This window comes from Pelodiscus sinensis, chromosome 18 (assembly GCF_049634645.1).
Source record: "Pelodiscus sinensis isolate JC-2024 chromosome 18, ASM4963464v1, whole genome shotgun sequence".
Taxonomy (NCBI): domain Eukaryota; kingdom Metazoa; phylum Chordata; order Testudines; family Trionychidae; genus Pelodiscus; species Pelodiscus sinensis.
In genome coordinates, this window is record NC_134728.1 from 17,495,644 (window position 1) to 17,514,725 (window position 19,082).

At 42.8% G+C, this 19,082-nt stretch overlaps 1 protein-coding gene across 2 annotated transcripts in view; it reads left to right on the top strand.

Moving 5' to 3' along the window:
• ZFP64 (ZFP64 zinc finger protein) overlaps window positions 1-19,082 on the top strand; it is a 160,855-nt gene that overhangs the window by 17,966 nt on the left and 123,807 nt on the right. Inside the window, exon 2 of one of the 2 annotated variants that reach the window (XM_075901185.1) lies at window positions 18,086-18,129. In XM_075901185.1, the coding sequence (XP_075757300.1) occupies window positions 18,086-18,129 (44 nt within the window). Of the gene's footprint in view, window positions 1-18,085; window positions 18,130-19,082 lie in introns of those variants that run through there. The other variant, XM_075901184.1, reaches the window with a different exon arrangement.

The window sequence follows — 19,082 nt, forward strand, 5'->3', positions numbered from 1 at the left end:
GTTGCTAACATTACTCATGGGAAACTAGTCCAATTAACCTACAAAACTAAAAGTATAGTTGGGTGAAGTAGTTTGTAGTATCCATTGAATGGCTCTCATGGAATAAACAATTAGGAAAATCTTACAAAATACTTCTTAGACACCTGCCCTGAGCAAATAACTTTTCTTCAGAAGCAAAGGAACTATTGTTTTTTCATCACTCATGAACATGATTATGGGGGCAAAGCAGAATTTATGCCAAGGTGGCTAATCTGTCATGACAATTTTGCAAAGCAATAGCAGAATTGATAAGTTACTTAGCTTTTACACTGTCTAGGGTGGGGGTTGCCTTTTTGTTCAATGTTTGCACAGTGCCTAGCATAATGGGGTCCTTGTTCATGGGTGGGATACGTAGGCACTATGGCTGTACAAATAATAATGAAACTACTTAGATGGCAAAGACTAAATCCTGCTCTTCCCTTACTCCAAAGAGTGGTGCATTTCGAGATAAATGAAGTACTCTTGTGAGCAAAATTTGGCTCTATAATCATAAATGGATTGTACACACCCTTTAATGGATCCCATCAGCCATTCCTGCTTAAAAACAAAGAGATTCAGGCTTAGGATAAGGAAAACTGTGTGCGATCCTCTCCGTATAAACATAGAGCCAGGTTGTTTCATTGCCCATCTTCTTTTGTGACTTTCCATGTAACAGTAGAGGCAAAACTGGCCTCATACAATGTATGTTCCTAAAATGCAATGTATGTATATTCTCTGTAGTTGCAACCCTAGAAAGAGGGAAATAAATGTTGCATTGTAGTCACATCTTTAGGACAAATGTGGTAGCAGGACCTAAGTCATGGTTCCAAGCAGCCAACAGTAGATTGTATAACTGTACAGAGATATTATAGATTCCTTTTTTAAACAGAATTCTCTCCACTGAGGGTACGTCTACACTACATGCCTCTGTCGGCAGAGGCATGTAGATTTGTTTGTTCAGCAAAGGTAAATGAAGCCGCGATTTAAATGATCGTGGCTTCATTTACATTTACATGGCTGCCGCGCTGAGCCGACAAACAGCTGATCAGCTGTTTGTCGGCTTGCCGCTAGTCTGGACGTTCCCCCTGTCGACATCAAAGCCCTTTGTCGGCAGCCCCGGTAAACCTCATTCCATGAGCATAACGGGGCTGCCGACAAAGGGCTTGATGTTGACAGGGGGAACGTCCAGACTAGCGGCGAGCCGACAAACAGCTGATCAGCTGTTTGTCGGCTCAGCACGGCAGCCATGTAAATGTAAATGAAGCCACGATCATTTAAATCGCGGCTTCATTTGCCTTTGCTGATCTGTCTAATCTACATGCCTCTGCCGACAGAGGCATGTAGTCTAGACACAGCCTGAGTGCCTGCATACAGAATCACAGAGTTTAAGGCCAGAAGGGACCAGGAGATCATCTAATCTTGACTTTCTATATATCACACCAACTCTACCAGCACCTTCAGACTAAACCTAGCAACAGAATTTAGACCAAAGTATTACAGCCTGCAGGAGCCTAGATTATTACATACCCCCGGCAGAGAATAGGAAGATCAAAGTACATCCCTGCCTGTGAACCTCAAGATGAAGAGAAGTGACTTAGACATACCCAGGTAATCCTGGCAAGTGACCCACCCCAACATGCTAAAGAGAAAGGGGAAAAATCTCAAGAACACTGCCAATCTGACCTGGAGGGAAATTCCTTCCTGACTCTAAATATGGTGTTCAATTAGACCCTGAGCATGTGATCAAGAAGCAGCCAGCCAAGCACCTGGAGAAAATGCCCTAAGTCACCTAGAAGCCTCCCCCTCCAAAACCTTCTCTCCAGCAGTGACCCCCCTTGATCCTTCAGAGAAAGTAGGTTTTTTTAACATACAGGCTATGTTAGAGGGGGACGGAAATCCCTTCCTGACCCCGGAAGGTGCCTGGCTGAAATCCTGAATTGTGAGCTTTCAGGAACATAAGACAAACTGGAAGAGAGTTTCTGGGCTGCTGCACCTTGCCCCGACCATGACAAATAACCCTGTCGTATAAGTGCACTCATAAATTTGTCCAGTCCTCTCTTAAAATTAATTGTTTGCCCCCACAACTCCAGATCTTCACCCCTCCAATAGTTAGAAATCTTCTGATTTCCAGTGTGAATTTGTTCACAGCCAGCTAACATCCAGTTTTTCTTGCACCAACATTGTCCATTGGAGCAGGGGTGGGCAACAGGCTGCCAGCGGGCCAGCCACTAGATCTGGCCCACAGCCCCCTCACTGGAACCCCTTAGGCAGAGATCAGTTTATGTTTTAGAAAGTCGTTCTCCACTCCCAGACAGCTGGGGATGGAGGAAGGAGACTTCTCATGCTGTTCCCCCCTCCCCCAGTAAAATCTCTTAGATCTCATTGGCCAATCTCTCAGTTTACGGCCAATAGGAGCCAAGAATTTTTGCTGGGGGAACAGGCAGTGGAGGGAGCCTTCTCCCCCTACTTCTCCCCCAGGCCTTTCCCTCCCTCTCATGCCTGGAGCGGAGCCATGTGGAGCAGTGATCAGCCTTCAGCAAGAGCCTGCCTCTGGCACCCCAGTCCCTCCCTAATGTAAACCAAGCCCCTTCTCGTAAGATATGGCCTCCATTCCCCAGATCATCCTCCAAGATTTTTTGTGTACCTGTTTCAGTTTAAATTCGTCTTTCTTGCACACGATGACCAGAATTGCACATAGTATTCACACAAGATATTATCAGTGCCTTGGAAAGTGACATGAAGACTTCTGTGTACAAACATACATTTCCTTTGCCTGTATGACGGTGTGAGTCTACATGCAGTGTATGTGTGCAACTATCATTGATGTCAATGAGCCATTAATATTTGTCTAGTAATGTTAGAAATCTAACATTTCTATCAGTGTTTTATCTAGGAGAGAGTATAGCCAAATGGTTCTCAAACTGTGGGTCATGACCACATTTAATGGTAACACCAGGACTGGCATTATATTTGCTGGGATCCAGGCCCACGTCACCCAGTGAGGAGCAGTGGGGCTTGGGCTTGGGGTCCCCCACCCAGCCTAAGGGGGTGTCAGCCGATGGTCAGGGCAGTGTGTGTGTGTGTGTGTGTGTGTTACACCCAAGTCTTCAACTGCTGGGACACAAGGCCCTGTCGCAGTGGGCAGTCTTGGAGAGACTGACGGGTGCCCCAAGGAGTTTAACATCCGTGTCTTTGTCTGCTAGGATCGGGATCCCTTCGCTGACAGATGCCCCAGAGTTTATAGGAAGAGCTTATTACATCTCAGATTTTAACTGCTAGGATACAAGATCTCTTCGCAGCGGGCAGCCTAGGGAAGACTGCGAGATGACCCTACGGATCTGTCCTCTGGAAGCGACACGATCCAAATGCCCAGCTCTTCCTATATCTGTCCGTTATGACTGGCTGAAGTTCTTGTGCTTGGTTCTGTTACAGCAACTGAAGGAATCAGGTTAAAGCTTAAACAGTTACAGGTTTATTAAAGAAGCTTATAAATCATATGGTTGCAATGGCTATTGCTCTATTTCTTAACTGCTAGCAAATATCTATCTTAAAAATGGTTACAAAGAAAATAAAGATAGAAAATAGAAATAATGGTACCAAGTGACAGCTTAATCTTTAAAGAGCTCTAAGTCTATGTGTACACTTAAGACAAAGGACACATCCAGGTACAATTTTTACCCCCTTCTGTGCCTTTCAACTCCAACGGGTCAAGCCAGGGCCAGTCCCTCAATTCCTAGGAAAGACGAATATGAGGTGGGCGTCCCCATGCAACCTCGGGAGGTCAAACACCTAACCCGACCAGCAGATAGATGGTAGATTGACACTCAGAGTAAGTGTGCTGCTGGACCCATCTTTATACCCATAGGGGCCCATATCCTCTTTCTTATCTAAGATGCCAAATTGTGTTGGTCTGTCTTTGTGATTTCAGTTCTTACAATGGCGTTTCAACTTAATTTACACTTGCAAGAGAGAACTAAATTGTGAGTACTAGACTAAATTGTGAGTACTGGACATTTTTTTTTACTGGGCGGGAGATTCCTCCCCCCTCCCCCCCCCCCCCCCCCCCCGGACAGTGTGTGTTCGTATCAATATAGGTTTCAGTCGAGGGTACTCCTCGGCAGCCTCTTGGTCAGCAATTGGCATATCTCTCTTTACAGCCATCCAGGATCACAGCAGCCTGCATATCCGGGCCTTCTGTTCAAGGCTTTTATAGCTCTGTGTGCCCTGTATGCTCCAGGAAAGCAAAAATGGATGTTACAGGGGGGTTCCTGCCTGGCTACAGGGGGACAGGGCTTGGGCTTTAGGTCCAGCTTGCCTATCTTGCCCCCTCCCAGGGCAACGAGGCTCAGGTGAGCTCAGGCTTCGTTCCCCCCTTGTGGGGTCATGTAGTATTTTTTGGTTTTAGAAGCGGGGTGCAGTGCAATGAAGTTTGAGAACTCCTGGAGAACAATGAGCTAGCAGTCAGGACTGGTGGATTCTCATTTCCAGCACTGCCACAAGGCCCTCCAATGGACGGGGGAGGGGTAATTGCCTCAGGGCCTAAAAATTCAAAGGGGCCTGGTGTCTCAGCCACTGTGGCTGCTACTTTGAATTGCTGCCAGAGCACCACTCCACGCAGCTCTGAAGGCTGGGAAGGAAGGCACGCTGTAGTCTGGGCTGACTTCCCCTGACCCTGCCTCTTCTGCCTGTGGCCCCACCCCTTCTGCCTGTGGCCCCACCTCTTCTAGGGGTGCAGAGCCAAGCCCTCCCGCATACCTTGCCCCAGGGTTTGCAGTCCTGTCAGTCCTGCTGACTGCCACAGCTCTGTTCTGTGACATTTCAGAGAAGCTGTTTATCCATCTGTATATTGGGTATACTTGTATTTACCTCCACATAGGTGGAATTGCAGGGCTAGTTTTAATAATGTTGATGAAGTGTTTTGAGAACTATAGAAGAAGGATGGCAAGTAAAGGCCAAGCCACATATTTTGCTAAAATAAATTAACAAGCTCCATGGCAGAATTTTCTACTATTACTCTTCTTTTTCCCCTTTATATTTTCTCTGCTGTTTTGATCAGAACATACGTTGTTTATAACCCCTAGTTTACTGGCCCCAAATATCATTACAGCGTCTGCACTATGATATATGTTTGGTTGTTACCCTTTTAATGGATAAAAAAAGATTTAAGTACTTCATTCTGTTGCATTTTGACAGCTGTTAGCCATCATTTTTCCATTCACCTGCATTTAGCAATCCCATAAAGGGAGGCAATCTTAGAACTAACAAGAGCCGGGCACTGCAAGGTGATAATTCTGTATCACTTTGGCCTATAAATACCTGACAGGCTTTGCGCTGAGTCAGCAGTCTGTAACAAAGTGGCAGCCATGCCCTTTTATCTGTGTGAGTGTTTCACAGCAATTGGACTATCAGCCCCTGCAGTGAAAATCCATAGTATCGATCAGGCCATTTCTCCACTGTAATTCTTTTGTAGGAAATCCCTGATGACAAATTTTATCTGCACCACTTTTTGATCGCTGGTTTGATGTAAACGATCTCCAAGGGCAGAGTTAAGCTCTTGGCCGTTCCACATTATCAAGCACTAGCTTTATTTACTGAAACTACACTTGTGGTCACCAAAGAAAATAAAAAGAGAGAGAGGCGGCAGAAAATTAGGAGTGAAATAATATTTCAAAGAAGCAGGAGTAGGGGGAAACAGGTACACTAGCTACTTTGTGTCGATTACAAAAGCAGGTGCCACATTTATAATCACAAAAAGAGTAGAAACAGATTTTGCTAAAAATGCCTAGATGGCAGTGGATGGTATATTGAAATTGGAGTGTCTATGGACTTGATCCTGCAAGCCCTTGTTTTTGTGATTGGTCCTGCTAGTTTCAATAGAGCAACACTGAGAAAAGACAGGTCACATGAGTAAAGGGTGAAGAATTAGATTTGACTTCTTTTTCAGATTTATAAATCTACCTTTTACTCTGTTTAACAAATACGTAAGCGAGGCCATGATGAAGTTTGCTGTCATGGTAAGATCCCCCTCCCTATGGCCCTACCTTGTCTCAAAAGATTTGGAGGCTAAGCCCAGTTCTTCTACTAATTCAAAAGATACAGGTCTATCAGTATTTGGTAGTGTTAAACCAATGATTTATTTTTAGGCCCTTTAGTCTGTAAATTGAACATGAAAATCCTACAAAACAGACTCATGCGATTCTATCCCTTCTATAGCTGGTCAAAAGCAGAAGCAGAGAGAAACAATAAATACAAAGAACAAAGGAAAGGTGCCGTTCTAGAAGGGGGTCCAGGTTTAGGTATTTCTAATTTTTATTATCTTGCTTGGTCCCCACACAGCTCCTATTGCAAACAAGGGAATGTGTGCACATGTCTTTCTCTGTTAGCTCAATTACCACAACAAATGCAGCACTACAAATTCCAATATAATATAGTCTGTTTGGCTTAAATAAGATGTAGAACAATCTCAGTATAAGCATGGTACTGCATTCTTTGAACCCATCTTCCCCACATATTCCAGGTGACTTTTGAGTGCACAATCCATGTAGGCTGGGGGGGGGGGGGTCATAGTTGCATCCCTACTAATATTATAGGCCTGTTTCTCACATATGCAGGCCCATCTGGGTGAGGGGCAGAGGAGTCAACTTCCCCAGGGCCCAGAGTTCCTGGCCACAGCTGCTGTTGCAGTAACAGCAGCAGCAGCCAGCAGACCTGGGCCCTTTAAATAGCTGCTGGAGTGCAGCACAGGAGGTTACCTGGGTGAGGCATAGTGCTCCAGCCCCACCTCTTCCACCCAGGGCCCCCCACCTTGCCCAGGGACCTGGCGAGGCTGTTGGCCCCTCTGCATATATGTGGATAAAAACTTTGTCTTCAATGTCTGTTGTACATTAGCCATACTAGGTACGTATTACATACTGTGCTCTTGCTTACATATTTCCTCCGTAGCCAGCTTCTTCAACAAGAAATACTGAAAGGTGCCCATGTTTCTCAAATTATACCATCCAATATGCAGATTTTTTTATGTATTCATAACCCTGAATCTTCCACATGCCCCAAACATGGCATGCGAAGTACAGAACTACTTGGCAAATGCTCTGCTTTAATTTCTTTTCTGATATGTTAGGTACCAAAACAAAATAGGTTGCATAGCAATGAGTTCTTGATTATAAAAACGTCTTTCTGTTTCCACAGTTGTGCTTCAGCATGGAATTATGTCACTCCAATAAAATTCAATCTTATACCTACAGCTACATATTGGGCAGATTAAGTTTAAGAAACTGGAATTAGATGACTGCTGGGGATGGATCACTCGATAAATTATCCTGTTCAGTTCATACTATCTGAATAATTTGGTACTAACCGCTGTCAGAAGACAGGATACTGGGCTAGAAGGACAGTTGGCCTGACTTGTTTAGACATTCATATAGTCGGGATGATCTCAGTGTGATATATTAACCCTAATTTACAGAGGGCAGTAAGTGTACAAATGTATGTGCAAAACAGATATTTGCAAGCACAATACCACATCTTGCACATGCAATTACACAGTTTGCATGCAATTATAGTCCCTACAGACACAAGTCAAGCATGCGTTTATATGAACATTTTTCATGTCCAGGTCCATACTTAATTCACTGAAAATTTGTCTCATTATTATTGGAGCACTGAAATAGTTTTAGATGAGTAGTAAAATGACCCATTTTTACTATATTATTATATGCTTTTTTAAATTAATGGAGATTGCCTATCTCCTAGAACTGGAAGGGACCTTGAAAGGTCATTGAGTCCAGTCCCCTGCCTTCACAACAGGACCAAGTACCATTCCTGACAAATTTTTGCCCCAAATCCCTAAATGGCCTCTACAGGGATTAAACTCACAACACTAGGCTTAGCAAGCCAATGCTCAAACCACTGAGCTATCCCTCCCCCCTAACTTGCCAAAAGAAGTTGCTTTTCTCATCACTTACTTCAGAAAACTGACTTGTGGTAAGGGAATCAACAGTCATTAGGTTGGAGAACTTTGGGGAAACCATCTTAATTATATGTATAGTTGAATTAATTCAAAAATTTCCCCCATTGGTACTTACTATGTAGACCTATAAGCATGAAGACAAATAACTGACGTTGGGCTGGGAGTTCACAACACATAGAAGACAATAAGAAATATTTATAATTTATTTAGATTTTTAGTGACCAAGTATCTTCTGTTCATGGTGCCTCCCATAAAAGAATGGATAGTACAAATAGTGGAGACCTTGAAGTAATTATACAGCTACCAGTACAGTATTACCATGTGTCCAGAAAGTAGTCTTGAATGCATTTTCCAAGCTTGGTCACCCACTCCCTTTCGCAATGCCGAGAGGAGAAGGCACATCCTTGGAAGCTTAACAAATGCCCTGCCACAGTTCAATCACACTGATAAAGAGGAAGTGCCAGCTCAGATGCAGCTGAGAATTATCACCATGCCATAGGGATGCAGAGGAAATCTTTGGGGTAACCACCCAGGACCTTTCCAGCAGCCAGTGCAGATTCCAGCAGTTGGACAGTTTCTGCTCTTTTGTGATTCAATCAGGGTTTCTTTTGCTTGTTTTAAATCTTTAAAAGAAATTCAGCACTGGTGAAATGTACCAGCTTGACAGCTTAGGCAGTCAATTTTGTGTGTGATACAGACACCTGTTCACTAGGAACTGTATTAGGACCACCAACGCAGTTCACTTGAGCTACTGAACAGCCATCATGCAGTAATGACTTTCAATTACTACTAACCTGGGCTGGAGTTGAACCCCTGACCTTAAAACAGTCTCTAGCCCATTAACAATCCCCTGATGTTTGACTGTTCTGAAAACAGCATAGGGGCTTTTCCTCTTTATTTCAGTTTTTTTTAAAGTACTTAACATTGCGGGGGAGGGGATTGAAATACTCAATTTGCAGTTTCTCTGTATCTCTACTTTAGCACATCCAGAAGAACAACTTTCATTTTCACTGAGGATGACTCCTGCTGAAATCAAATTCTTTTTTTCTCTCATTCCTTGATATCCTGTCTCTCTGATACCTTTTGCACACTTAGATTTCAAGAGTAATTAGAAGCTGCTGCCATTGCTCTTTAAATTACAGATGTGAACCTCTGAATCCCATTATGAACCCTAGGATCTCCTGATTAGTAGCTGAGTATGTGGAAGGGCTAAACAAATAACACTCAGTGAGTGATGTACAGCATCTGATTCATTTAGCCAGTTTTTCAACTTGTAGAATATCCACCAGCAGAGCTCAGTTTCCTCAAATTAGTTATTTTAATTGTTTGGGGTTTTTTTTCCAAAATATTTTTGCTCTGTGGATTGATGACAAACTGTTCTCTGCAAGTATTGGATATTTGAGCGATGTTGGTTAGTTGTGCTTAGTCAGATAAGTCACACAGTATTGATTCTGTTCCTTGAATGGATGAACCATGCCTTGAGTCTTTAAAATGAAGACTTCTCCTTACAAATACAGTCTGTGAGGTAAGGTATTAAACTTAGTTACACATGACTGAAGGCTACTGACCCTCTCACTGCATAATTGCAGCTTGTCACTTACCTGGAAGAAAGGTTTAACTTCTCCTGGAAGGTTTGAGAATGAGTGCTTAGTCCATTTCAAACAGGTTTCTGAGATATTTCCAAATTTCATTCTCCCTCCTCTTGATGGGTTTATGGGGAGGGGGGTTAATTACTTTTCTGACCATAAACAGTCTTGAAATGGACTTTTAAAATGTGGTGCCAGGGAAGATCCTGTTTAGACATTTCTTGCTAGACAAGCCTAGTAAAGGTGATCAGCTTTCAGCTATGTCACATTAGCTTGTAGGTTATATGCACTAAAGTTAATATGCTAAGTGGAAGGATGCTTCTGTATAGCCAGGACAAAGTGCAGTGTTCCAAATGCAGCAGTCAGATTAAAATACAAATGAATCAGGAAGGTTCTCTTACAAATACATAGGATGGCATTCATTATAATCCTGTCTTGTGAACCAAGTCTGATTTTCTGCATACAGAGGATCTGATGTTGACTTACCTGACCCAGTCAGCTGCTTGAGATTTCACCGACTTTCTACCCTTAGACATTTGCCTTACTACAAAATCTAAGGAAAGGGCCATGTTTTTAAATACTCCTAGAAGTGCTATCACTAAATGACATGTCATAACCTCAATCCATCAATCAATCAGCATTGAGTAAAAATGTGGTAGCCTATCCAGAAATTCCTCTTATTCCGATTATACTTCCAAAAATAACATATTTCAAGGTGACAGTAGAAGCCAAAGATTTTATAGAAAGGTCGTACACCGAAACCCTTTTCCTAGACTTAGCTAAATAGCATTTTTCTGTATCTTCTGTGGCCACGTCTAGTTATACACACAGGCTGTGTCTAGACTGCATCCCTCTGCCGACAGAGAGATGCAAATCAAGCACTTTGGAAGTGCAAATGAGCCCAGGATTTAAATATCCTGGGCTTCATTTGCATACTCACGTTCCGACGCTGTTCCGACGCTTTGCGTACTTACATTTTTTGAGGAGTACAGCATCTGCCGAAAAAGCTCCCCCCTGTGAGCAGAGCCGCAGCTACACTTTACTTTCACTTTCGACACTGAGCCTGATTGGCACAGCGCCCAAACATGCGTATGCAAATGAAGCCCTCCTGACTGAGGAGAAAGACACTCCCTACATTCCCCTCATATACCAGAGCCTAAGAGGGGCAACCCTAGTAGATTCCGTGTGCTCTAGCCTCATGGTAAGGCAGCAGTGGGCAGGAGAGCCAGTGCAGGCTCCCCAATGTTGGGGGGACCATGAGCTTTGGGAGCCAGATCTAGGCAAGCCAGAGGGGCCGCATCCATACCCCTGGCCTGAGGTTCCCCACCCAGTTGTAGAGTTACAAAAACATGCTTAGTGTTTAGGCTTTATTGAATGTTTGGAAATTGCTACCTGTATTGAAGTCTTTTATAATATCCGTATCCCATAAAGTAAGGCTATATTTGAACATTTGCTTTATAAGTTGCAGAAACTATGCTATTCATCAGACAGGAAGAAGCATTAACTAGTGGGGAATATTAAGCTCTTTGTACACACCCACTTATGTCAATATCTTCAAGGGTGTGAATAAGCCACCATGTGAGTAACGTAAATCACACTTTTCTCAGCAACAATATGGACAGCACTATGTCAGCAGGAGAGCTCATGCAGACATAGTTATCTTTGCTCATTGGGATGGGTTATGATGGGAGAGCTCTCTTTTGTTGGCTTAGAGCAGCTACAGAGAGATGTATCTGCACCCCATTAAGCTTTCTACTGTAGCCATAGCCAAAATCTCCAATAAGTGCTGTGCCCTGCCTGACAAAGAAGGCCCATTGACACCCACATGAGCTATTGTGCAATATCTGAGGACAAAAGACTTTACTGATTCCCTATGAAGGGGAGATATGCAAGTGAATTTCTCCCATCAGCTGAATCTGCAACTCAAATCTAAATGGGGGAAGGAGTAAAAAATCCTAACAAGGAGGAGCTGCCTAGACATACAGGAGCAAGGATTACTAAGCATAAGCAAAAGATCTCCAGTGCTGAGCCTAAGATAGCCCTTAAAACATAAAGGGTGTGTCTGGACTACATGGCTCCATCGACGGAGCCACGTAAAGTAGTTTACCCGACATAGTCAATGAAGTGGGGATGTAAATAATTCATACATCATTAAAATAAAAATGGCCACCTCGCTGTGCCGATGATCAGCTGATCTGGCACAGCGCAGCAGTCTAGACACGGATCACTTGACAAGGGAAGCCTTTGTCGACCGCTCCTGTAAACCTCGTTTCAGCTGGGGAAATTGAGCTGGGGAAAGAGACCAGTACTTTGGAACTGAGAGTAACCTGAATATTGCTGTGATTTTTGCAGTAAGGGACTGTGTGTAACAAAGATAAGGTTAGCTATGTGGCAAGATACATCGGAGTACCCAAAAGAACTGCCTGTGACTCTGTGTTAAGGTTGTTACTGTGGCTGAGGAGTTCACACTTGATAACTGCTTGGTGACACTTAATGATTTAACTGACAACCAATTTGGAGCTGGTGCTCTCTTTCCTAATAATCTTCTCTTAGCTTGCTATACTCTCAAGCCAATATAGAACAGCTTGAGGGGGTCATTTTCAGAATATAGGTAATTTTATGCATATAATATTCTGGTGACCACCTGTTATGTATCAGAACATTATATAAAGTGTGCTAGACAGCTCAGAGTAGTAATACGAAGACTGTGAATAGGATTACGAACCAGGAAGGACAGAGGAGGCAGAGAAAGCATGAGACAGGTTTACCGCTATGATATTATGTGGTACTTAGTAGAGACCATGGCACAGCATGGTAAAGCAAACAAAATAATGATTTGTACACAGCAGACTGAATCCTCACTTGTGTCAAGATCAGGTTTGATGTAGCTGAAGTGGGGGGAGGCAAAGATGGCTTTAAGTCACCTTTCTGTCCTCCCTAGGATTGTAGAGTAAGAGATTGGCTTAAAGCAGGTTTAGGGATAAACACCAGAATAAAAATCCCGACACAGGGTTCTATACTGAAATAACTATTCCAAAATAACTGTAATATTCCAGATTAGCTTTTTTGGTAAATTCCAAAGTGTAGACAAGCCCTTATTAATTTCCTTCCTATAATACTCATGCATGCATGAGTGTAAATTGCCTACTATACAACTTATATTTTATCTAGCGTGGAACAAAGTTGCAGGGATGATAACTGCACCTACAAATTTAAGTACACAATTATGCATGAATTGTCAATCTAAATCATCTGGAAATCTAGAAAAATAGGTTTTTTTACTATTCCTTGTCTCATTGTGAAAGAACAAGATCCCACTGACCATCAAGCACAAAGGGTCAGTTCTTTCACAGAGGAATTTTATACTATCACCAAAGAAAAAGTCATCACCTAAGTTTGTGTGTGTCCCTTTACTTACCGATAGTGGCATATTACGGTTCTCACTACTGCTGAAGAGAAAAATTCTCTACTGGTGTGAATGGGTAATACTCCATTGAAGACATAGAACTATATGTATTTAGACAAGCAGACAATTTGGCTCATAAGTTTTTGCACAGTCCTTTCTTAAACAGGATAATTTTAAAACATACAGCTCTCCAGTCAGAATGTACTTGTAAAAATAAATTTGATATTTATTATTCAACCATGTAATATCCTCTGCTTATACAGCTTCCCCAGGGATAGCCTTATGTAGTAAAGCTCTTATGTTATCTAAAGTGCTTTTATGTTATCCAAACCCTTTTTCTTCTTTCAAACTCTCTTGCTCCTGCTTGTCACTCTCTCTCTTCTTCTTGTCCCTTCTTCATATTTCTTTAGGAAGTGCCAGTCCAGCAAAGTGTGGTACTGGGGAAGCAGACAGAGGCAGCCCAAGACAATCTGCTACCTTAGGCAAAACTTCAGTGTGCCACCCACTTTTAACTCCCTAAATAGAGGTTCTCGACCAAGGATGTGTGTTGGACTTTGGGAGAAGGAGGGAGAGGTAATGATATTGAGCCTTCTGATGAGTCAGTGCTTTTGGTAAGTGTGGGGAGGCCAGCTTGCAATATTGCTCACTCCAGTTTGACCCAGCCAGACGTAGGGGTGGCCAGGCCAAATTTGAGTGGCTCTGTGACCAGGTGTAGAGTCATGGCACCACTTTGTTTTGGCTCTACCACCTTGACATAGCAGCCGTGGAGTAGCTGGGCCAAATCTGAGTGAGTGGTGTTTCTACCTGGCACAAAGGGCTTGCAGCACCACTAAAGTTTGGCTCTGTCATCTTAGGCAGAATAGGCCAACCTAGGCAGCCGCCTCATTTGCCTGGAGCTACAGTGGTCCCTGGAAGCAGAGATGAGTAGCCACTACAGAACATCAGAATGGCCTTAAATAATGATTGCACAACATAATAATGTAATGGTAATGGTGTAGGCTGAGTATATGTTAACTCCATGGAAGATCTAAGCTCTGGATCTTATTTACACCAGAGTAAATCTTGACTGCTTCCATAAAAGTCAATAGACTCACCACTGTCACACAATATACATGAGACCAGAATCAAGCCATAGGAATAGTGAACAGTGAGGTTACCCTTCCAGAGAACTGCTTTACACCAGCTGAGGATCAGTCCATTTCTCTTGCTGGACTTTGTGGCCATATTTATCTACGGTCCTGTGTATAAAATCTTCCTAGATTGCATCCTAATCTTTCCCTGTTGCACTAGACAGACGGAGAGATGGCTTAGTAAATGGCAAACAGATCGTATTTTAAATCTGCTACATCACACATCTCATGAGAAGCTATTAAGAGTCTTGGAGGAGGTAGATCAGTAAGCTGGGTACTGAAAAGCTAGCACCCACATAGGGCATAGAAATGAGACTGGCGTGTATTTTGGGTGTGTTGGTGTAGACAGTGTGTGCCTGTGGATGGAGGAGTGGAGAGTAGGCTATTAGGTGGCTTAGCTGTACATTTCCTTCATATTGAGTCAAAAATGCTACATGTGGCGTGCAGCAACATTATCATGTTTAATGCCCAGCCAAGGAACCCCAGATTTCACTCTGATGGAAATTCAGTGTACAAGGCCTGTACAAGTCCCTCTTACCAATTAAGCTCCCTATGGGTCTATGTGGGTATGTCTACACTACCACCCTAGTTCGAACTAGGGGGGTTAATGTAGGCAACCGGAGTTGCAAATGAAGCCTGGGATTTGAATTTCCCGGGCTTCATTTGCATATTGCCAGGCGCTGCCATTTTTAAATGTCCGCTAGTTCGGACTCCGTGCCCGCGGCTACACGCGGCACGAATTAGGTAGTTCGGATTAGGCTTCCTATTCCGAACTACTGTTACTCCTCGTGGAACGAGGTGTACCGGTAGTTCGGAATAGGAAGCCTTATCCGAACTACCTAGTTCGTGCCGCGTGTAGCCGCGGGCACGGAGTCTGAACTAGCGGACATTTAAAAATGGCGGCACCCGGCAATATGCAAATGAAGCCCGGGAAATTCAAATCCCAGGCTTCATTTGCAACTTCGGTTGCCTACATTAACCACCCTAGTTCGAACTAGGGTGGTAATGTATACATAACCTGTATGAGCTCAGCAAGCTATCAGGCTGTGGAGAGCTGTCTTTTTCCTTTCCCCTCCTCCCCCCACCCCTTTGTACTGTGGGACTAGTCTCCATATATAGTCTCTGTAATAATTTGGGGGCAACACTGGGAAGGATCAAGTGGGGCTATGGATCCACGGATGCAGTATAGTGTATTTCATGCAACAAATCTGGAAGGGCTGCAGCCAGTCCCACCGATGGGGGTACAAAGCGAGCCAATTGTTCTGGGGCCTGGTGATACAAAGGGTCCTGGGGATATGGACACAATTTCTGCTGCATTAGCAGCAGCGGTGGCCTGAGCTCCAGCCCTTTAAATCACTGCCAGAGCACCATGCAGCATGCTCCAAGCAGCACTAAGAGCTGGAGGAGCACACCACACTCCAGGTAGTGCTGAAGGCTGGGGGGCAGGGCAAGCTGTACTATGGGCAGAGCTGAAGGCCAGCTGCCCTCGGCCCTGCCCTTTCTGCCTTACAGGAGCATGGAGCTGGCCCCATCCACCTTGCCCAGGGGAGGCTGTCAGCTCTGCTGACTGCAGCCATTGTTCTGGCACATAGAAAGTCCTGCATCCTTACCATGGATCAGTGCAGTTAATTTTCTTCCCCATGTTCCAGTCACATTGAGTAGAAATGCAAATGCCTTATACAGGTGATGTGAATTTCACTCTTTATTAGCAGTGCTCTTCCGTACAGTACTTCTGCCAAGTGCTGAGCAGAAATGGCTGCTTTTACCAAAGAAGCTGCAGCCAGTACCATCCTCATGTGAGCCAGAAAGGAAATGCAACAGCCAAATGCATCCCCTGATGGGATTTAGTCAATCACATCTACAATATCTCCTGACCTCAGCTTTCATAGAGGTCAAGAACCCAAGTCTGCTTTTGATCCCAGGTCACTGCACAATAAGTTGCTGCCATGCTCTGGGCGATAATAAGCTCTTGATTTTTCAGCTGGGGGATAGAGTGATGGAAAACAAATGCCCAAAACAACCAAGATCGGTTTGGACTCTAGTGCAAGGGAGAGAGACATGCCTGCTCTGGGGAAATGTAGACTATTAATTAGGCTGCACCCTTTGATATTTACCTTTGAAAGCAGTGCACTGAACAACACAATGCATTGCCCCTCGTTTTAACGTTGGGCATGGCATGGTGCATAGGCTTCCATCGTGTGTAATGGAAGTTGACAGAAATTTAGAAAAAGTTGGTTTTAGATTGAGAGGCCGTGATCAATTCTGACAGCATCTTGCTCAGCTCGATATTATTTCTGAACTGCCTAGAACCAAATGCCAGTGAGCAGCGCATGTCTTCCCAAAGTTCAAGAGGGTAGATGCAAACACAGGCCATAAAAGACCTGCATGTCTTGAGCTTGTAAGAGTCGTAATTCTTTCCAGCAAAGTTACCTTTCCTGTTTCTATGAATTACTCTTACATTCTTGTAAGAGATATGGTTTGAGGTATTTATGGTGCATTCAATTCTGCTATCATTGATTTACTGGACTAAACCTGCTCCAGGATATGATGTAAAGCCCCTAATTCCAAAAAACCTCTTACATCTTGGTGAGAACAGCATTTTCTGCCCTGTTGCCCTCAAGCAGATGACCAATGGAGATAAACCGAGGGCACTCCACTCTCGGTTGCAATGTGCTTGGTGATGTGAAGGAATCAATCAGACAAAAGCAGATTATTAGAGTGTCTGAGAGAGATCAAACATTGTTGGCATCTTCACCCACACACGGTTGATTTACAGGCAAGCTGATAAAGTGCTGCAGCTCACTGTCAGAAGTACATGACAGCTCCTCTAGCTCTATGGATAAATTATTGCTGAAGCCCATGATAACATTTCTCCACCTAGCAACCAAACATTACAGGATGTGGCTTTTAGTACTAGAAGCCAAAATGATACAAAGAGAAACATAGGAACTCTTCAAGCAGGAAGGTAGCACAAACTAAGAGGGAAATGGTTTACTGGGATCACACACACACAAACTATGTGTGCATGTCTGTATCTACACAGAGGAGGATGTAAGTAATAGGCAAATTTTTAGAATTGCAAACTTGGAAATTCATATGCAAAATAATCCTGCATAATCTGGGTATGCAAATACTGCTAGAGCGTGCCCATTCATGGTAATCATGCAGTAGTATATGCATACAAATTATGGCACACAGTTTCAGATTTCAGGGTCATTGTCGGAGGTTTCATATTTGTTCACGTCTCAAACACAGTAATTTTTAGAGCCGTGCCTTTACCTTCACTCCTCTTTCAACTTCACAAATATGCACAAACACGCAGAAAAAACAAGCCGTTCAATTAGGTTTGTGCTACTGACTGGAGAAGATACTAGTGATATGGAGATAAGCAAATGATCTTGCTGGATATGGCAGCCTCACAGTGCTTTTAAAAACAATGATCTGGAAGATAACATTAAACAAAAATATAGTTCAGATCATTTAAAGATGTAGATTGTATTTTACTGCCATCTACTATTTTACGTCAATTCTAATGCATACTATTTTATATTATTAGACTGTAGATTTAGTCAATTGGCTCTTGCCCTAAAATTAAACTGAATTAATAGCATTATTGGTTATTAGAGCAGTAAGTGTTGAAATATATCCCCTAAAAAGGGTAAATTAAGCACCGGCTCAGGAACTCAATCTTTCAAAGATTAAAGGGGCACTATAAACTTAAAATCCAGACATTTTCAAACATTGAGTTAAAAAGTAATTTCAAATCTTACTCTGACTCAAAATCACCTTGACTATTTGTTGTTTTAGTATACATCTTTATATTGTTTTTAAAGTTTTTTAAATCACTGTTGCTGTGTGAAATACCCACACACAAAGAAGAGTGGGAAAAGAAGTATATAAAGAAAGCAATGAAACTGTACATAATATGTTGCCTAGTGAACAAACTTAAAACACTGAATTTTTCTCTCTCTTTCAGTTCCTCCAGTAATAGAAGTCAGATGTACTTGGAAAAAATAGTAGGTGAGAAATTTTGAAGCATAACTATAAATTTTTGAGTTGAAGGTGTTCCTTTAATAATTCCTTATGTTACACTATGAATTTGTTTCAGTTCTCCTTATAGAGACAGCATTCTCATTGGCTTTACTCAAAGTTCTGTTTGTCAGATCTAGTACTGGGTCCTTGTGAACCTAAATTTCAAGAACGGCAGTTGCACATCTAATTTATGCCTATGCAATTATTGCCGTGATTGAGTGCAGTCAAAGCAAAAGGACCCACAAGTCTGCCTAATTAACCATTTACACATGCCATTGGATGCTTCGTGTACACAATTGCAATAATTGCCTGTGCAATTTTGACTATGTGGGCCTAACTAAAGCATTTTCTTTGATTTAATATCACTCTTCTCTCTGGATTATTTGAAAGGTGTTCCTCTCTACTTTGGTTCTCTGTGTCACGATATGAGAGAAGGATTCTGTGGTTGCTAGTCATATTCTAAAATACCAATATACTGTTTAGCATAATCTTACACACACACCAATATATACATACACTACAGATCAGTTTTCAGTGGACTGTGTGACTCCTGTAAGTGGCTTCATCCTTGCTACACTGAAAAATTACCCATAAATATTTCACCATTATATTTTTATTACCGTCAAATTTGTTTTATGTACTTATTATTTAAGGGATAATAGAGCGGGTGTCCCATTTTATGAGGCAATAATCTGGTTTGCTTTGGCTCTATAGTTTATCCCTACCAATGCCAATGAGATACATTATTGCTATGGAAATGGGGAGCTTGTCCTATTATAGTAATAATGTCCTATACTTCTATAGCACCTTTCATCTCAGAAGAATCTCAAAGCACGTTACAAATCCTATTAGATTGATAACAACAAAGGGTTATGTCAAGAATTATCTCAACAACACCCGTTTTGGAATCAGGGCCAAACCCAGTGTTTAGACAGATTGTG